Source organism: Amphibalanus amphitrite, unplaced genomic scaffold (genome assembly GCF_019059575.1).
Source record: "Amphibalanus amphitrite isolate SeventyFive unplaced genomic scaffold, NRLGWU_Aamphi_draft 000130F_arrow, whole genome shotgun sequence".
Taxonomy (NCBI): domain Eukaryota; kingdom Metazoa; phylum Arthropoda; class Thecostraca; order Balanomorpha; family Balanidae; genus Amphibalanus; species Amphibalanus amphitrite.
Window position 1 is genome coordinate 1,009,819 of NW_024881625.1, and position 19,747 is coordinate 1,029,565.

A 19,747-nucleotide genomic window follows, 5' to 3' on the forward strand; every position below is an offset into this window, starting at 1 on the left:
CAGCGAACTCATCTTATGATGGACTGCCAGGCGGTACACCACGTGAACTGTCGTCAGCTAGGTCGCTGCGTGGGCGCCCCACTCAGCGCCGCGGCCACTGCGTGAAGACGCGGCCCAGAAGCATAGCTGCTACATAGCTGGGCGCCATGGAGGCTGCGGCTCCCGGTTGTTAATAGCCGTTTTCACGACGGGCTATACGGCGATTGCACCTAATTTGACCAAACCTGCACCTAATCTCTTTTACAGCAAATATCTTTATTTTATGAATTGATTTCAGTGTTTTAACCGATGATGCTCTCTGATAATACGACGAAGCAGGCATAAAAGTAATTAGTACAACCCTAGCTGATAGCTACTAAGAGACGCACTGAACCTAATTTGACCAAATCTGCATCTAACCTGCACCAGATGTGAACCAAATTTGGACCAGATGGCCGTCGTGGAAACGGCTAATATGACCTCATTAGAAATATGGTATTGTGAACCGTTATCGGAGTTTTGATATAAATACCGAATTTGATAAGATAAATCGAAAGCGTGGGATATGGCTCGCTAGTATTACGTGCGCTCCTCTCCCAGTTGAGAACCGTCCAGGTGAGGTAAGAACCGTCCCAAAGGGCACCTCTCCCCAGGTGAGACCGTCCCCAGGGAGCACACCTCCCCAGGTGAGACCGTCCCCAGGGAGCACACCTCCCCAGGTGAGACCGGCCCCGGCGGCGCGGTGCGGGTGGCCGCCCGCTCGGCCAATCACAGCGCGTGCTCGCCGGGTGGCGGCGGCGCTCGGGCGACCCGCGCCGACCCGCCGCAGTTGCGACGCACACCTCCTCGGAGAGACCGCAAGGGGCGTCCCGCCGACCGACCGATACAGCCGATCCGAGCTCCGTCGGCCGTGTGACGTGAGGTCGCGCCCGTGAGCCGGCTCTGTGGTGGTGGTAGGCGGTGACCGGTCGGGCTGCGGTCCGTGTGCCGCAGTGTGTGCGCTGGTCGGAGTGTCGGCTGGCGGGGTTTGCCGAGTGGGCGCCGGTCTGGATTCGGACCGGGTCAGCGGGTATGTCAGCGCCGCGCGCCTGACCCGGCGGCCGGCCATGTGTGTACGGCGCGGCGCGGGCGGCTGGCGGCCGCAGCTGGCCGCCCTGCTGCTGACCTGGCTGCTGGTCACCGACAGCACGAGTCGAGCGTGCGCGCCCGGCCGCGGGCACTACCGGCGCCGCGCGCCGCGCAAAGTCACACCGCTCGTGTATAAACAGTACGTACCGAACGTCAGCGAGCAGACTCTGGGCGCGTCCGGCCTGCCCGAGGGCGCCATCGCACAGCACGACCCGCGCTTCCGGGGCCTGGTGCCCAACTACAGCGAGGACATCCTCTTCAAGGACGAGGAGGGCACCGGCGCCGACCGGCTGATGTCACCGGTAAGTCACCCGCCGCGCCGTCTGTGCTGACACGTGCTACACGTGTCACCCGTATAGCATCTTGAACCCATGCCGCTCCGTGTCCGTGCCACCTGTGCTGTTCTCTGTCATCTGTGCCACTCGCGTGCTCCAGTGTCTCCCGGCCGCCCCCGGCGCTCGGTCCTCCTCGGTCTGTCTGTACCGCCGCTATCGGCGCCGGCCGTCAGTCCGCTATCGGCGCCGTGTCGGCCGTTCTCAGGTGCGCCGCGCGCCGACACTCTGTTTGTCCTCCGATACGGCCCCGCGCGGCGCGGCGCGCTCTGAACTGGCGCCGACCGACTCCGCAGACTGGTCGAACCCCCAGAGTACTCACTGATTCAGCGGTCATACCCGGAGCAATGCGCTAGAATGTCCTGATGCGTGGACAGTCGATCGCAGAACGTTATCAGAAGTGCGTGATTCAGGCGAGACGTACCGTTTCATTGGAAAGAACAAAACATTGTCAATTATTTTAGCCGCTTTATTTGGTAACAAAGGTTTTGACTTTGACAAAGGTAACAAAGGTTCAGACGGTTTTATCTACAGGGAGGAATGTATCTTGCCAGCTGTAAACGAGTTAACTTTCAAGTCATTTTACGGTTCAAAGTAAGTAATTATATAGCTTTCCTCAGCCGTTTTGCCGTGCTCTACATGTATCGAGCTGCACGCATTGCCGCCGTCTCGTCAGCCGTGTGTCGTTGAAGACGCTCCCCGGAAGGGTCGCTTGGGGGCCCGGTCCGCGGCGCCTCGAGTCCCGACCCGTCACCTGCGCACCTGCTCCCCGGTAACCGGACCCGGAGGGGAGCTGCGGCTCCGGCTCCGGGCCCGGCTCCGGTGTCGTACGCGCGCCGGCCGTGAGAACCGGGCCGGAGCCGCTGGACGCCGGTTAGAGCGGACCACAGCTTCACCTCGCGCTCTCTGCCGGAGTGCAGTTTTGTTGTCATTGCTCTTCATTTATACGATTCTAAGTGCAGTGTTGATTCGAACGTGTGTGTGATTAGTTGGCGACCAAAATGAACGTTATAGTCATTTTGCCAAGTTTCATTGCCCAACATATCTTTTTTTTCGATTCCGTTCATGGATGATCAAACCAGGCGTGAAAGGAACCGATGGAATAGCCGGCCGGTTGAGGATGACATAACTGTTCAACATCCTGAAGGTCGTTTGGTCAAGAGGTCGTAGTTGAGTTTCGCGCTGCCTTCTAGCGCTCATTGAGTAGAGCTGTGCCGATTCCAAGCATTCCTCGGCGCAGTGTTTGTGTACCGAGTGACGAGTCGCCCCCGCTGAACCCATTGGCAGGTAGCCGTGCCCTTCGCCTCGAGTGGGCCATCATGGGCTCCGTTTGCCAACTACTTACCGCCTGTGTTGGGGGCGCGGGGTGCCGCCACCGCCACAAAGGCGCTGTTTGCAGGCCGTCGGCCGACTTTGGCGGCGGTGTTCCGCTGGCCGGCGCGTGTTGACACCACTCACACACAGACTGCGGTCGGGGGCGCTCCCACTGATCGGACACGGGGCTGTCCGCTGGCCCAGTCCGCCGGGGCTACCGGGGGGCCACTCTGCCGGGGCTGCACTGCCAGCCGTGCCTGACCACTGAAGCGCTCGGCAGACATGCCGGGGCTTCGGTCTGCTGCGTGCCTCTGCTCAGCAAAAATGTAACGTCACAATCATAACAATTCTTTCTCTTTTCATAAGACAGTACATATTTCTTACGAAATTTAAGTTATCGTTAAAATGGGAACATAATCCCCTCAGGTTCCATTGCCATCTAAAAAATTAACAATTCATTTAACCCTATCATTTGTTATTTGTGAAGCCAAAATACCTTAATTGGGGATGATAAATAGGCTTTGAGACTTTCGAAGCACAATCGATACTTGGTTTTTCTTTCGGCCTTCAACTGTTCCATATTTTCCCCCGATAAGTTTGTGCTGATTTTAAAATTGCGATAAATGATGCGATTTAAAGGGTACATTTGAAATATTGTGCAAACATAACGCAGGACAGCGCAAGGTAGCGAGTGTTGGGACTAAAGATGTATGTTCTGCTTGAAAGAGAATTGATTTCTGGGTCGATTACATTAATAGCGCTGAAACATTAGGATTTAACCCGCGCCCCACTGGGGGGGGGGGCTATTTATAGCCCCCCTCCCGTTTCCTCTGCAATAACTTCCAAATCGCTTGACGTATCGACATCAAACTTTCAGTACATTAGGCTGCATCAATTTGACATCTTGTGTCAAAATTTGAACTTCGTAACTACTATAGGTCGGCCGGAAATGACATCAGAGTGACGTCATGTTCGGCCGATTTCGACGCAAAACATTGAACCATGGCAATCGCTCCCAAGAGCTCAGTTTTTAAGCTAGATCCAATTTCTTTGCATGAGAGGACTCAGAATAAACTGCGCTATCAAACTGCTATCTCGGATTTTCGAAATTTTAAAAATTTTGAAAATTGTATATAATAATATTCAAAATTTATATTTTTACATTTTTTTTTCGAAACGTTTTTGACTTTTCGAAAAAAACCGGAATATATGTGATGAAACGCTTTATTATTACTAACTCTAGCAAGTTTTAGCTAAATATCTTCAAAAATGGCCAAGTTTTACGCATTATTGCAAAAAAATCACAATTATTAATTTTTCAAATCAATTTTTCAAAAGCACGTATTTGATATCGTAGGCCAAAATAAATAACACCATCGTGTTCCTGAGCTCAAACTGCATCCAATAGACACCTTTTTTGTTGAAAAATTTTAACTTCAAAATTTGACCTTTTTTGACCTGAAAGTGACCTGACCTAAGCTAAATTCGACTCAAAATGACCTCGAATGACACAGACGACATCAAATTCGAAATCTCTGACCTAAATGGACCATAAAACATGTGTCACGTGACCGACGCATGATATAATATTTTCGTGACCTGTGATGACCTGACCTTGACCTGAAAATCAAAGTACAAGTTTGGTACCCTCAGGGTAACTAAAGCATCTGTTCCCGAGTGTGTGATCCAAAAATGAGCCTGATCTGACTTGTAAGACGGCGGCCAGAGCCCAAAACGTGAACAAGCCAAAATGCTAATAATTTTTACTTTGACCTGACCTGCAGGGCATATTTTAAGGCACTTACTGCGTCCCATTCTGGGACGCAGCCCCCTCGCCTTGGGACATAGCCCCTGCTGATTTGACCCACTGCGTCCCTGCCTTGTGCCCTGTCCGGTTCCCTGACTTGTGCCCTGCTGTGTGCCCTGACCTGTACCCTTCCCTCTAAAATGTCCTGTGCCATGCCCTGAAACCTGCCGTGCCCTACTTTCTGCCCTCCTCAGTGCCCTACTCTGTTCCCTGCCCTGTGCCCTTAGTGGTAGCACGTGCCCTCTGCTCAACTTTGGGACGCAGTAAAAATTTGTTAAAATATGCCCTGCTGACCTGTGACGTCATGGGTGACCTCGAGGTCAATGAAATTAGGTTTCGCTCAACAGTTTTTCCGAGGCTATCAGACGCCGTTTGAATTTTGACGATCGGCCCAGTAGTTTCGGAGTTAGGAGCGGGGGCTATGAATAGCCCCCCCCCCCCCCAGTAGGGCGTGTTATACGCAGACCCCAGTGGGGTGCGGGTTAAACGGTATGAAAACGTCCAAAGCCTCCTTGGCCTTACCACCGTAGCTGACGTGCAAACGGTTGAACGATGGCGCAAATTATAAAGTCACTATTAGAGTTGCACAAGGCAAGTACCTAAGCATTGAAATTTGAACATGGGGCACCGGGCAGGGAGGAGGGGCGCTAAACCGGAGACACTAGGGGTACCTATTTGCAGTAGTGTCACGAGAAATCAGAACAGCATCACGCTTCGCGCCACTTGAAGGTGGGTATGACGCAGTCGATGATACGGAGCATTAGGGAGACTGTTTGCAGGAATTACAGAGAAATGAATTCTAGTTTCAAAGGATTTACAGATCAAGGAGTGCGATTGTTCCACTGTATGATTGGAGCTCTAGGAGCACCAAAGGCTATCGTAATTGCGCCGTGGCTGGGTCATATCAGCAACCTCTGTGCTGTGTCTTATACCTGGGACTCGGGAGGGGAGGGGTATGTACTGGGGACTGGGGAGGGGAGGGGGCTCTCGGTACCGATCTCGCGTATTCTGGGGACGGGGGGGGGGCATGTACTGGGGAGGGGAGGGGACTCTCCGTTCCGGTGTCGTGTATTCCTGGGACGGGGGGTGGGCGGGGGAGGGGGAGGGGCGCTCTGTACCGGTGGCAGCCGGCTCTGAAGGTGGCCCTTATCGTAGATAACGGCAGCTATCGTCCCGGTGGCAACAGGCTCTGCACTGTGCAGCAGTCTGCTCACACTCTGCGCGCGCCGCGCGGGACGTCCGGTCCAACACACACGCACAGAACTGTGTGCACTGCACCAACAGACTGACTGACACACTGAGCGCAGTGCGCACAGCCTGACCAGCGCTGCATGTGGGACGTGCAAACAATGCACAACGCGCTGCAGTACTTTCTACATAGTGGATCCTGTGCCTTATCGGAGGTCTGCTGCACTAAGGGACTCTCTGTTCTCTCAAATAGGAGCAAACGTTGAAAGGCTTTATGGCATCTTAATATGGCAGCATGCATGGATCTCTGCTTGTCTTGTTCTCTCGTTTCCGACTGTTTCCCTTATCATGGCTGCATGCGACACACTGCAGTTCCGCATCACTTATTTCAATGTTTTTTTTTCGGTTGACAGCTAGTCCGTCCCTCCAGCCATGTTGATTTCCATTTGGTCATTTTTCACGGCCCCTGCCATAGACATGACCTGACCCGGTCTGCCGACCCGCCCGGTGCCGCTGTGCCGTGGCGGTTCTTCTCCCGCGCGGCTCTCTGGCCGGTTCCCACGGGGTACCTGACGGCCGGGTCCGGCCGGGCGGGGGGCGGGGGGCGGGGGTCTGACGGACGGGCCGCACTGGGACACGTTTATGGCAGCGGACAGACGGGCGCGGCGGCCCAGTGACGCCCTGCGCCGGACGGCGGAAGCGGGCGCCGTGGGAACCCGCCCGGGCCAATATAAATACCTGCCCGGTGGCCGGTATGTGAGCCGTCCACTGGGCGTCACCTGTGTGTGTGGGGCCCGCCGACCGCCGGACAGTTTCACGGCGGCCGGCGCGTGAGAGCGGCACGGGGGGCGCCCGCGCCTCGTGCCGATCGATCCCTGGTGGCCTCTGAGGCGCCTGGGAACCGGCAAATTGGCACGGCCCCACCAATAACGGACAGTCGCCCGGACGGGCCGCGATAGTTCGGTAGCACGGGATGACCATACCTGGCGGCCGCCGTGGCATATTTAACGGCTATCCTGGAGAACGGCTCGGGCGAAACAAAGACCCGTGAAATTGACGGGCGTATGATGTCGTAACCCTTCTATCTCGTTTGTTTTGTCTATTCAGAGTTGTGCGGTCCAAACTGTATGGCCACACATCGTGGACGGTGGAACTGAATCCCATATCAAACGGTTTATGGCACACAAGAAGCAGAATTTGTGGGAGCGCTGGCGACAATGCATACCAGCTTCCAGGGTAACCATGATGCGAATATGCATGCTCCTTCAGCTTCAGCGGAAAGCGATATAAAGCTGTGATAGATAAACCTAGAAGTGAAGATGTTTGCAATACTGCGCAAGCACTTCTTGACTATTAACACCATATTACGTGTGTTAGTCGACTGCAATAGCAAATCCCTTTCACGATTTAAAGACTGCAGTGGGGCTTTAATGCTGGCAGGACGCAAGCACTAGAAGACCCTGCGATGCTGGTAGCACAGTAAAACCAGTTCTGGAAGAGACTGCGACACTAGTAGCGCACTAGCACCAGTTTTGGAGGAGACTACAGCGCTGGTAGCAAAGTAACGCCAGTTCTGGAAGAGACTGCGATGCTGGCAACACAATATCACTAATTATGGAAAAGACTGCGATATTGGTAGCACAATACCACCAGTTTTGTAAGAGACTGTGATGCTGGCAGCACAATATCACCAATTATGGAAAAGACTGCGATGTTGTTAGCACAATAACACCAGTTCTGGAAGAGACTGCGATGCTGGCAGCACAATATCACCAATTGTGGAAAAGACTGCGATGTTGGTAGCACAATAGCACCAGTTCTGGAAGAGACTGCGATGCTGGCAGCACAATATCACCAATTGTGGAAAAGACTGCGATGCTGGTAGCACAATAACACCGGTTCTGGAAGAGACTGTGATGCGAGTAGCTCACGAGCACCATGCCTGCAAGGTTCGTCCATCCATCCGTCCGTCCGTCCGTCCGTCCGTCCGTCCATCTAGCCGTCCGTCTGTCCATCTAGCCGTCCATCCGTCCATCTAGCCGTCCGTCTGTCCATCTATCCGTCCTTCCGTCCGTCCATCCGTCCGTCCATCTAGCCGTCCGTTGCACTGTCGTCACTCGGCTCGCGGGCCAGGGCCGCTGGCGGCTCGTTAATGCGAGGTCACGACCCGGGCACCTCTGCGGCGACCTGTTCAATCGCGTCATCATCTGCTGACGGACGCAGAAAGGCGCCGCCCCCGTCCGTCCATCTGCAGCTCGCGGCGGCCGGAGGAGGATCAAACGGCGGCGCGGCGCACTTGTAAAGCACGTCCGCCCCGGGCTAATGGGCATTTCCGGGCCCTCAGGGGGGGGGGGGGGTGCTCCGCTCCGGTATCTAATGACGCTGCTGCGTGGGCACATAATTGGAGCAGGCTGCACAGCCATACCTACAATTGATTAACTACTAATTTTAATGGACTTCGCATTTCAATGAACAATCTCTCCGGCTATGTTGTGAGTAGGTACCTAAATCTTTAGGTAGGAAAAGCAAATATGAATGGTAATGAGCAATAAGCTAATGTTCCCGTCTTTTCTAACCCTCAGGAATAACTGATTCCTAGCCTTGGCTAACCCTATTGCCTAGGACGAACGGCCAGCCCACCACGTCACTGGTGAAAGGGGCTCTGTTGCGGACGGAAAATTCACTGACCAGGCTCAGGGCTTAAACACACTGCTCTCTTGACCTTCGAATCTATTTGACCTCAGATTCAATCACGAAACTCACGAGCGATCCACGAATGATCTCCCGACATGACCTTTCAACGAAGAATGGGGGCCAGAAGCCCGCGAAAAGAGACGCATTTGAGCCCCCTTCAATCATTGGCGAACAACTACTACGCGTCCGATTATAACCAATCAGGACAAGAGTAACAAACGACGAAAAATCTACCGAAATGTAAACAAAAAGAGCGACATAAACGGCGCAATGACACAAATAACTGGCGCAAGCGTTGCCAAATGCAGCCATATCCTCTACTGTAGTACATTCTATCTACTCTAGGACTCGGTAGACTCAGAGCACCTAGATGGCACCACTATCGGCCCAGCAGTGGGCACCACCATCCAAGCGGGTAGCCCACAGTCGCAGCAGTCGACAAGACGGAATCCGTAACACTCCCCACCTTAGAGCGTTAACCTGCTTACGATCTAACCGAAACAAGCAATGCAAACAACACACACAATACAAAAGCAATCGCACACAAGTTTTCCTACTCGGAAACACACCGCGCGTCGAAACCACACACAACGCCAATCAGTGACTACTACCGCATATCCTACCTACTCAGCTACTTCTAAATCGTGCAGCCTTTGCACCGGTCGCGTGCGGACACCCCTCGTCGTCCTCACGTCCGCCGACCGCACAACACCGTCAGAGCTAGGATGCAGACGCTGTACTACACCCATCAGCCAGGACAGTCTCGGGACATTATCCTCTCGGATAAGTACAACCGAACCTATCTGGAGCCTACCTCGAGACTTGAACTTCCTCACAGAGTGAGGCAAGTTCTTCAGATAGTCAGCCTGCCACACATCCCAGAACCTCGAGAGTAAATCCTGGCGCTGAAGCTCCCTCTCTGCCAAAGAGGACGCCGTGACCTCAGCGGAGTCATCCACCACGGGAACACGGGCACCTGCCACTCCACCCGACAAAAAGTGACTCGGAGTCAGGGGGTGAGCAGCGTCAAAATCATCACTGACAAACGTCAGAGGACGAGAATTCACCGCAGCCTCGACCTCATGAAGCAGAGTCTCCAGCTCCACCTTCGAAAGTACGCTCCTGCCGAGCGTCTTCTTCAGGGCGCTCTTGACTGTGCGAACCAACCGTTCCCACCAGCCTCCCCACCAAGCGGCTCTGGGGGCTATGAACTTCCACTCCGGGCTGGCGGGTCCGAACTCGGACAGCAGACTGGCAGCCGCACTCTTAAACGTACAGGCGTTGTCAGAGTATATGAATGACGGCATGCCACGCCGGGCACAGAACCTCCTGAAAGCCAACAGGAAGTCCGACAGCGACATAGAATCGACCAGCTCCAAATGAATCGCTCTGGTCACACCACATGTGAACAAACAAATGTAGACCTTCTGTCGGGAAGGACAGAAGAGCGGGCCGCAGAAGTCCACGCCTGTCACAGAGAAAGGCGGAGCCTTACTTGCCCTCAGAGCCGGGAGAGGCGCCACCGGCGCGTTCAGAGCGGCAGCATCCTGTCTCTGGCACGCAACGCAGGCGCGCTTTACTCTCTTGGCTGCTCTCCGGGCTCCGACGATCCAGTACTCGCGTCTGAGAGTCGTCAGGAGCGAGTCAACACCAGCGTGCTTCAACAGCACGTGCTGAAAACTGATGATCAGGTCAGCGAGATGACCCTTGGGGATCAGAATGGGACACTTGTCACCAAGAGTCATGTCAGAGTTCACCAGTCTACTGCGCACTCGCAGCAGCCCCTGCTCGTCCAAGAACGGACGCAAAGATGCAACTCGGGAGCCGCCGCTAAGAGGCTTGCCTCGTCCCAGAGCATTCAGTTCTGTAGGATAGGCTTGCAACTGGGTCAACTTGATGAGACACATCTTTGCCTCCCTCAGCTCGACAAAACTCAGAGCTGGGAGGTCACGACTTCTACCAGAAACTCGCCGCTCTTTCAACCTCTTGATGAACCTCAACACCAGAGCGGCGACACGAATGGCCTTTGTCAGAGAGGAGAACCGCTCTACCTCAAAGACAGGCTCCGAAGACGAATTGGCAGCGACAACAGTGGCCGCCAGCTGAGCTGCTGCGACCGGAGCCGGGGCACCAGTAGCCTCTGCAGACAGCTCAGACTCGATCAAGTCCGGCCCTGGGGGGAGGGGAAGGTCAGCTGCACCATCACCACCCTCTCTCAACCAGTCCGGGCCAGTGAACCAGCACGAGTCCGTCAGTGCCTTGGCATTGACACCTCGCGTGATCAGATCAGCCGGGTTGTCTGATCCAGGACAGTGAACCCACTGAGCAGGGTCAGTCAAACACTGGATCTCTGTCACTCTGTTGCGAACAAACTGCTTCCACCTGGACGGATCACCCTTGATCCATCCGAGCGACACCATCGAGTCCGTCCAGCACCGGTACGGAGAATCCGCTGGCAAGTTGAGCGCGCGGAACACAAACCTGAGCAGTCGGGCAGCCATCAGGCTGGCGAGCAGCTCGAGACGCGGCAGGCTGACCCTCTTCAGCGGAGCCACTCGGCCGCGAGCGATCACCAGAGGCGTCACCACTGATCCGTCACTCAGCGTCAGCTGCAGGTACACCACGGCACCGTAGCCCACCTCTGAAGCATCACCAAAGGAATGCACGGTCAGAGCACTGACATCACGCCACCCTTCACAACAGTAGCTCCGTGGCACAGTGATCCCCTTCACAAGTCTCAGACCGTTCAACCACGTCATGAACCTGCTACAGATATCGTCAGACACAGGTTCGTCCCAGTCGAGACCCAGACACCAAGTCTCCTGGAACAGCTGCTTCAGAGTCATGATGTAGGGAGACAGGAAGCCTAACGGGTCGAACAGTCTAGCGATGAAAGACAAGATCACTCTTTTAGTCACCCTCACCTCCTCGGGAACACAAACCCCATTGAACGAGAACACATCATCACCGGGCTTCCACTCGACTCCCAGGACATGGTGACTCTCGGCGGCATCGTCTGAACTAGACAGCGCGGCCGCTTTGTCCAACACGACAGAGCTGTTAGAGCTCAGCTTAGTCAACTCCATCCCAGCCTGAGCCAGGACCTCCTTCGCCTCAGAGTACAGAGCTAGTGCGTCATCCTCAGAGTCAGCACCAGATAAGAGGTCATCTACATACATGTTCTGACCAAGTTCCGAGACCGCACGTGAGGGAGGACACGAGAGCAGGTGGTGCCTCAGCGTGGCACCAAGCAGGAACGGGCTACTCTTGACCCCAAAGGTTACCCTGTTGAAGGACATGGTCCTCACGACATCATCCTTGTGCCACAGGAACCTATGAACGTGCTGATCACGCTCCCTGAGTCCAATCATGAGGAACGCCTTGCGGATATCCGCCGACACCGCGAACCTCCATCTCCTAAACCGCATCAGCACCTCAACCAGGTCTGGCAGTAGGCACGGACCGGTCTCCAGACAGTCATTGAGACTCACGCCATTGGGTCCCTTGGCTGACGCATCAAAGACAGGCCTAACCTTAGTGGTAGCACTGGACTCACGCACTACGGGTCGGTGCGGCAGGTAGAACACAGGACCATCCACCTCATCACAAGACACCTCGGTAATGATCCCCTCAGCCTCAAGCTCCTCTAGGGCACGGTCATAGGCTGCATGTAACTGAGGGTCCTTATCTAACTTCCTATCGAGGCTAGCTAGTCTAACCTCAGCAGCTCTCCTGTTGTCCTCCAGACAGAGCTGCTTCTCATGCTTCCACGGAAGCTGAACTACATATCTCCCATCTTGGAAGCACACAGACGACTCAAACTCCTGCACGACTGGGTCCTTAGACACATCCTCCTCAAACGGCGAGTCTGAGATCCCTACACTGTCTAGATCCCAGAACCGTCTCAGTCTATCCTCAGACACATCTGACATGACGAGGAGCTGAGTCCCAGTCACAGTCCGGTGACCCGCAGGCTCACCAGAGGGCCCAGACAACACCCAGCCGAACACTGTCTGCTGAGCCACCGGACCCGACCCATCCACCCTGATGAAACCGTTCCCCATCACCTGCCAGTAATAGTCGAGTCCGATGAGAATGTCCACAGAAAGCTCTCGACCATCCTGTGGAGGATCGGCCAACTCCAGGTTGCTGAACGCAGCCAGCGCACTGGACGGGACTGAAGGCCGAGCGAGCGGAGCGCAGATCACTGGAACTTCAGCGACCTCTACCTCCACCTCTGTGGGCTGAGACACACAGGCACCTGACATCTTGACACAGTAGATGTTTCTAAGCCTAGAACCACTCTCGCCCCCACCAAACGCTGCATATGACATCTCACGTGAACCGATCCAGTCAGGGGCACACCTGTTCACCAAGGCAGACGAAATGTATGACCGGTTGGATCCAGTGTCCAACAGCACAGTAGCCTTGGTGGTACCCTTTCTCCCCTTCACAATCACTATGGCAGTAGGGGACACCACACTCAGAGAAGGCGACGAGCATGACAAGTTAGTGTCCAGTGACGGCTTCACAGAGGGACCATCAGCAGCAAGGGATGGACGATCACCCTGCTTAAAACACGACACAGCATGGTGCTTACCGTTACAGTTTTTGCACCTCTCACTGCAGTTATACCCCTTGTGGCCCATCCTCAAACAACGAAAACACATACCTGCCTTCTGTATCTTGGCAGGTCGGTCACCCACCGCCAGCTTGAGCAGGTCTGGGCAGCTAGCCGTCTGATGACCACCACTGCAGAATCCACAGGCAGCAGCTGAACTTGACGTCTGCAGGGCAGCAGCAGAGGCTGCGGGCCTCTCCCGCCTGGCACGCCGCTCCTGCCGCAGGCCAGGAAGCTGCTCAGCTGCAGGTGCTGCCAGACCACTGAAGGCCTGGGACCTCTCCAGGCTGTTGATTTCCTTCTTCAGGAACTGAAGCAGGAAGTCCAGGTCGCTCTCCTTGCCTCCTCCTTCTCTTGCCCAGTTCTTGCGGACCTCTTCTGGCAGCCGTGACACTAAGAGCGGTGTCAGGACCACTCCGTACTTCTCTCCTGTCACCTCCAGTGTCTCCAAGCTCCTCACATGGACAAGAAGCTCATCTTGCAGACACTTCAGCGACAGCTTCTGCTCCTGCCCTACTTGTAGAAGGGCCTGGATGTGTCCGAAGATGATTCGCTCCTTCCGACCGAACCTCTCCTGGAGGATCTCGCAAGTGTGTTGGTAGCTGTCCTTGCAGAGAGACATACCCTCCACACACCGCTGAGCTTCTCCCGACAGCAGGGAGCGCAGGTAGGTAAGTTTAGTTACCTCTGGCATGTCACTTTTGTCCACTGTCACTGAGAACGCCTCCCAGAACTGGGGCCACTTCAGCACATCCCCAGCAAACTTGGGCAGCTGCAGCTTGGGCAGCCTGACCTTATCCGAGGAGGAACAGCTGGATCCAGCCTCGGCACTCTCCTCCATGTTTCCCAGCAGCTTGACCGCTCTCTGCCTGGAGAGCACGGCCTGGTCCCTGACCTCACCAGCTGCTTCGATGGCAGCAGCTATGTCAGTGTCGGGCAGCTCCATCTCGTAGTCGGCCTCAGCCAAGTCGAAATCTTCCAGCCGCTTTTTTAACTCGGACAGCAAATCACACAGAGGCAACTTCTGCACCTCCTTGCTAGACAATACACCTTCTAGCTTGGAAACAGTTCTTGTGAGCCAGCCCTGAGCACTTATTTTCCGCCGTCGAAGTTTTTCTAGCTCAGCCATGCTGACTGACTGAGTCCCGAGATTTCGGCACCACTGTTGCGGACGGAAAATTCACTGACCAGGCTCAGGGCTTAAACACACTGCTCTCTTGACCTTCGAATCTATTTGACCTCAGATTCAATCACGAAACTCACGAGCGATCCACGAATGATCTCCCGACATGACCTTTCAACGAAGAATGGGGGCCAGAAGCCCGCGAAAAGAGACGCATTTGAGCCCCCTTCAATCATTGGCGAACAACTACTACGCGTCCGATTATAACCAATCAGGACAAGAGTAACAAACGACGAAAAATCTACCGAAATGTAAACAAAAAGAGCGACATAAACGGCGCAATGACACAAATAACTGGCGCAAGCGTTGCCAAATGCAGCCATATCCTCTACTGTAGTACATTCTATCTACTCTAGGACTCGGTAGACTCAGAGCACCTAGATGGCACCACTATCGGCCCAGCAGTGGGCACCACCATCCAAGCGGGTAGCCCACAGTCGCAGCAGTCGACAAGACGGAATCCGTAACAGGCTCTATAAGAGCCCATCCCTCCGCGTTCGCGCGGGGAAACCATGCTGGCGAAGCTGACCGACTTTCCAACCAATGCTGCTCCCGTGAGATGGGCACAGCCACGGAGGTGCATCAATCGGCAGTCACACCGATGACACCGCTTAGGTATCGCTCTTCTCACGGCCCTGAAATTTTATCAGCAAACTGAAAAGAATCAATCCACGGGTGGGGAATTAAGGGTTTTGGGGGTGCTCGAGAACCCCCTGAAATTCAAAGGTCACCATATAATAGTGCACCAGTGGCTGCTTAAATTACGTTTGAGACACAAACTTCTTTGCGTAAATCGCGAGAAGAGTGATGCTGTAAGGAAAGCGCGTACTTAGGTATATGTGCTTTTCTAGGCAAAAATTCGATGCTTCCATTCGTCAGGTGCTGAAAAGCACCCCCTGGGATTAAGACAATTCTCCGCCCCTGAATTAATCCGACAAAGATACCATTTACCATTAGAACCATTTGAATGCCAATAGGTATCTTTAATTATCGTTTTCCATATCACATACGGATGAAATGATACCTACTGCATTAGCAATATACCGACCGCTGAAGGAGACAAGGAATGCTGGCCGAATGGAAAAGACATCATGCACTCTCACTCATAGTCCAATAAAATCGGCCACATTTAGGCATAATCTAACTTGGCACGGTTTGACTCCGCCACTCAGTGCCCATACATGCCACAGGTGTAGACTGTAGAGCACGATAGCCGTGCCGTTAGGGCCGCGGCTGAGCAGCCCGGACCGTCCGCTCCCTGGTCCAGCCGCCCGTTCCCTCACGTCCCCACGGCTCAGCGGGGCCGGCCGGCAGCACCCCATCCAAGATGGCGGCCGCCGGGTTGCCGGCGGCGCCGATTGGTGCGGCCGACGGCGGGCTGGCCCCGCCCCGCCCCGCCGCGCCGGCCGGCCAGCCGCCCCTGGACCGCGGAATGTATCGGGAGCGCGGGCCGGCGCGGAAGACACAGCGCTGAGGGGGGGGGGGGGGAGGGGGGTGAGCTGAGCTGTTATTTCTCAAGGGAACCTCCACCCGATGGAAAATCCCATGGAGTCGCGATTTTGACGCAGGTGATTTTACGAAAATGGTTCCAATCCCATTATATATACTATACCCCAAACAAATCCTCATAAACAATTAAGAATGTTTGTTCCATACAAAAATTAGCACTGAATTCACCATATGTGGTTTAAGGGGGGAAAATTAAAAATATGAACGACCTGACCCGGCCCGGGCCCGTGACGCTTTTCAGTCTTATATCTCGGCCACCGCTCGACTGATCGACAGCCGGTCTTCCGCATCAGATAGCTCCATCCCTGAAATCATGGATTCAGCTACTTTTAATCCATAATATGCTGCGCCCAAAACTGGTATAATGCCCTTGTGGACTGGTTAAAAGGCTCGCGCAAGTTAGTTAGAGGTTTCGCATCGTATTTTCAAGCGTACAGGGTCTCCGCTTGCACCGTCTTGCTCTTCCGTTTATCGCCTACTGCCCAAAAGGAGTGTTGCTGGTTAGAGATGAATATTTATAAGATTTTAATGCATGAAAATCCGTCACTTACACTGTTTGCGGGGAAACTATGCCTGCCACAATGTAACGCATGTGCCTTGACGGCATTTGTCGTGAACGAATGCTGTGTCGTCATCTGTATCGGTAACGTTTATATTTGCTACATCGATCCTGAATTTAATAGGCTTATTTTATTCGTCTATCAAAAGTTACTTGGGGACCAAAATAACTATGGCGGGATAGATACATTTTACCTTTATCAACTCTTTGCAGCTCACTTTTTGCGGAAGGGAACTGGGAAGGTCATGCACCGTTAAAGTGCAGTGACATACAGCTCTCCTGCCGTCTTAAATGTCGTATAAACATATAAAGAAAACATATAAAAAACAAAGCGAGCGCACTGAGTGTAGAACACTTTATTGGATTTTGTGAACGGCGTCATGATTTTGACTCCTCAATGTGTCATTTTTGTGCCTGTATATATTAACTAAAAAACCCAAAAATGTGTGAGATGGGTCGGAGGTATTTGACGGGGGAATTTCCCACGCGCAAAGTTATTTTGCGACCGATCCTGGTAGGGCCCTCCACCATTTGCGTCTGCCCGTGTCGGTTCAGCGGCGGCGGTAACATTCCGGGCATGTCGGGCTTGTTCCCAGGACAGGACACCACACTGGCGGCGCGGGCGGCCATACCGCCCCCCGCGCGCCGCTGTCGACCGAGCGGCAGGGGGCGGCGGCCACCCGGCACATCAGAAGGCCGCCGCGCCGCCGCCCAGCCGCTCCATCACCGGCTAATCGGAGCGGGCGCCGGCGGCGGCGGCGGCCGACAGCCGCTGTCACCCGGACGGCCCGTGTTGGCCGACACTGCCCGCGCCGCCGCCGCCCCCCGCCGGCTCGCACCCTCCCCCCCCCCCGCTGGCCGGCCCGCCGCGGCGCCGCACCGGCCGGCCGGCAGCGTGACTGATTTGTCCCCATTGTGGCGCGCGGCACCGCTGAGGGCTCCCGAGCGGGCGCGACTAATGCCGCTATCACAGCCGACCGTCCAGCTATCATAACACGGCGACCGGACGGAAAACAGCCGCCCGCACCCGGCCACGGCCACTTCAAAGCGCGCGCGCCGGGGACGGATCAGCGTCTCTTGGCCGGCTCCCGAAGGTCCTCGGCGGCTCCTTCGGCGGCCCGGAGAGTGGAGGGTGTTCCGGTGACCGGCGGCGCCGTGACCCCGCTGACCCGCCGACTCCGGCCGGGGTGTATTGTGCGGTGAGGCGGCCACACTGTTTCCTCAGCCGACAATGGAGCTCCGACACTAACCGATTGGCCGCGGGTGGGCGCCGGAAACAGTGGTCGACCCGCATCAGCCGGCTGAGAGACCGGCTGCACTTCTGCAGCGGCACAGCGGGCGGGGTGCAACTTCTGCGCTGACCTGTATCCGCGGCCGTCCGCCGCATGGGACCTGCAGCCCGTCCAACTATAGCTCATATTCCGTCTGATCCTGACTTCCCGGCGTTGTGACCTACAGACCGTTCTACAGTGACCTCCACACAGCCGATTGTGGCCTGCGCCCGTCCGACTCATGTGGCCTGCACCCGGTTGTCCCACCGTGGTTATACATACATACGTCACCTGCACCGATTTATCCGTCCGTCCCAACATACCTGCACCCGGCTGTCCCACCGTGGTTATACATACGTCACCTGCACCGATTTATCCGTCCGTCCCAGCATACCTGCGCCCGGAAGCCCTGCTCATCCGCTGTGATCCACTCATCTTTTCCTCGCGTGTCCCATCCGTCCTCTTCTTGCTGTGCACAGTGCAGCCTCTCGTCTCGTCTCCGCGCCAGCCATTCGTATGTGCCGGGTGGCATCCAGTTAGCCGTCGCCAGCGATCCGAGTGGCCTTGCTACCCATGGCGCCCGGTAATTTAGTGGCCATTGTCTCTGCTCTGCAGGGGCCTACGTGCTAATTCTATGGCAATTGCCGTGCTTCATAATGCAAATTACCTCGCGAATATAACAAGGGCATTAGTCACGAGGCATGACGGCGGTGCTTTATTAAGGTGGTAGTTACGTTCAATTATTAACCGACGTGACAAAGGGTGTTAGGAAAACCAACAATTTCATCCCCATTACAGTATGATCGTCGTGTGAAATAAGCAGGTGATTAGTCTAGTAGGTGTGCTATCCATGTTTTCGTGGTTTCGTAATCCCATGAGGTTAATCTGGAATAATTCTGAAAACAACCTGTTAAATTTAATTCAGCTTAAAACACGAAAGAAACAAAAAGTACCGAGCTAGAATTATGACACAATTTTTGTTTTAAGCAGGTTCTGGTTCGTCTGATGTGCGACCGACAGTATCTCGATTTAGATAGCACTTATATTAGTGATACTTACGTATACTCAGTAAAACAGATAATCACTGAAGTCCAATTTGTGTTTCCGATTCCTTGGGCAGTAGGGCAGCAGCGAAGCCAATAATCTCATTAGCCGAGGCACTACGATAAACTGGAAAGAAGTGTTATTTATCAATCTTTAAATTGTTGCGGAATGATTCGATTACGATGTGGCGCTCATACATTGTACCCCAGCTAATAACAAATCCCAGCAGCGGACCGAGCGCTCACAGAAACGTCTCTCTCTCTCTCTCTCTCTCTCTCTCTCTCTCTCTCCTCTCTCTCTCTCTCTCTCTCTCTCTCTCTCTCTCTCTCTCTCTCTCTCTCTCCACCCCAGTACCTGACAGCCCTCTCCCTCCGCCCGCAGCGCATGAAAGCCAAGCTGGACACGCTGGCGATAGCCGTCATGAACCAGTGGCCCGGTGTGCGGCTGCGGGTCACCGAGGCCTGGGACGACAGTCGGCTGCACGCGCCCAACTCACTGCACTACGAGGGCCGCGCCGTCGACATCACCACGTCCGACCGCGACCGCAGCAAGTACGGCATGCTGGCGCGACTCGCCGTCGAGGCCGGCTTCGACTGGGTCTACTACGAGTCGCGCTTCCACATCCACTGCTCGGTCAAATCAGGTGAGTCGTCAGTCGTGTGAGCTGGGGATAGGAATGGGGCGGTGTCCTTTACCTAGTGTCAGGGGAGTCGTCAGCCTGCTGTCAGAAGTGTGACGTGATGATTCAGGTGACGTAAAAGCCCCATTACCTGGCTTATCGTCAGCCAAGTCTGTCAGTTATGCGACGTGAAAACAGAGAACTCAGGGCCGCAGTTGAAGAGCAAATGTAGGTCCCTTCACCTGACAGTCTTCGTCTGTCATTTGTATGCCGCGCGCGCACATAGAAGTGGCGTAAGTGTACCTTTCGCTTTACCTGCTGTCATATCAGCCAGTCACATTATCACGCGGCCCGCGGATAAGTGGCCTCTCACAGCGCCGCGTGTTGAAACAACACTGTTCAAACACGGTCCCTGTCGAAACAAACACTGTTCACACACGGCCGGTCGGCCGCCGCCCGCGCGCCCTCCGCCAGCCGCCGGCCGGCGCCCGCAGTTGTT

General features: G+C 54.8%; 1 protein-coding gene across 1 annotated transcript; it reads left to right on the forward strand.

The window, feature by feature from the left end:
- The first annotated feature begins 851 nt into the window (after nucleotides 1-851).
- On the forward strand, nucleotides 852-19,292 carry LOC122381921 (indian hedgehog B protein-like). Its single transcript, XM_043366707.1, has 2 exons — nucleotides 852-1,409; nucleotides 19,011-19,292. The coding sequence occupies exons 1-2, from the start codon at nucleotides 1,086-1,088 to the stop codon at nucleotides 19,290-19,292; spliced, it is 606 nt and encodes a 201-aa protein (XP_043222642.1). The 5' UTR covers nucleotides 852-1,085.
- The last annotated feature ends 455 nt before the right edge of the window (nucleotides 19,293-19,747 follow it).

What these genes read in the sequence shown, in the direction of transcription:
- LOC122381921 (XM_043366707.1), top strand. Translation starts at nt 1,086, where the DNA reads ATGTGTGTACGGCGCGGCGCGGGCGGCTGGCGGCCGCAGCTGGCCGCC. An exon ending in CCGACCGGCTGATGTCACCG is followed by an intron (nt 1,410 to 19,010) that starts GTAAGTCACCCG and finishes CTCCGCCCGCAG; the next exon opens with CGCATGAAAGCCAAGCTGGA.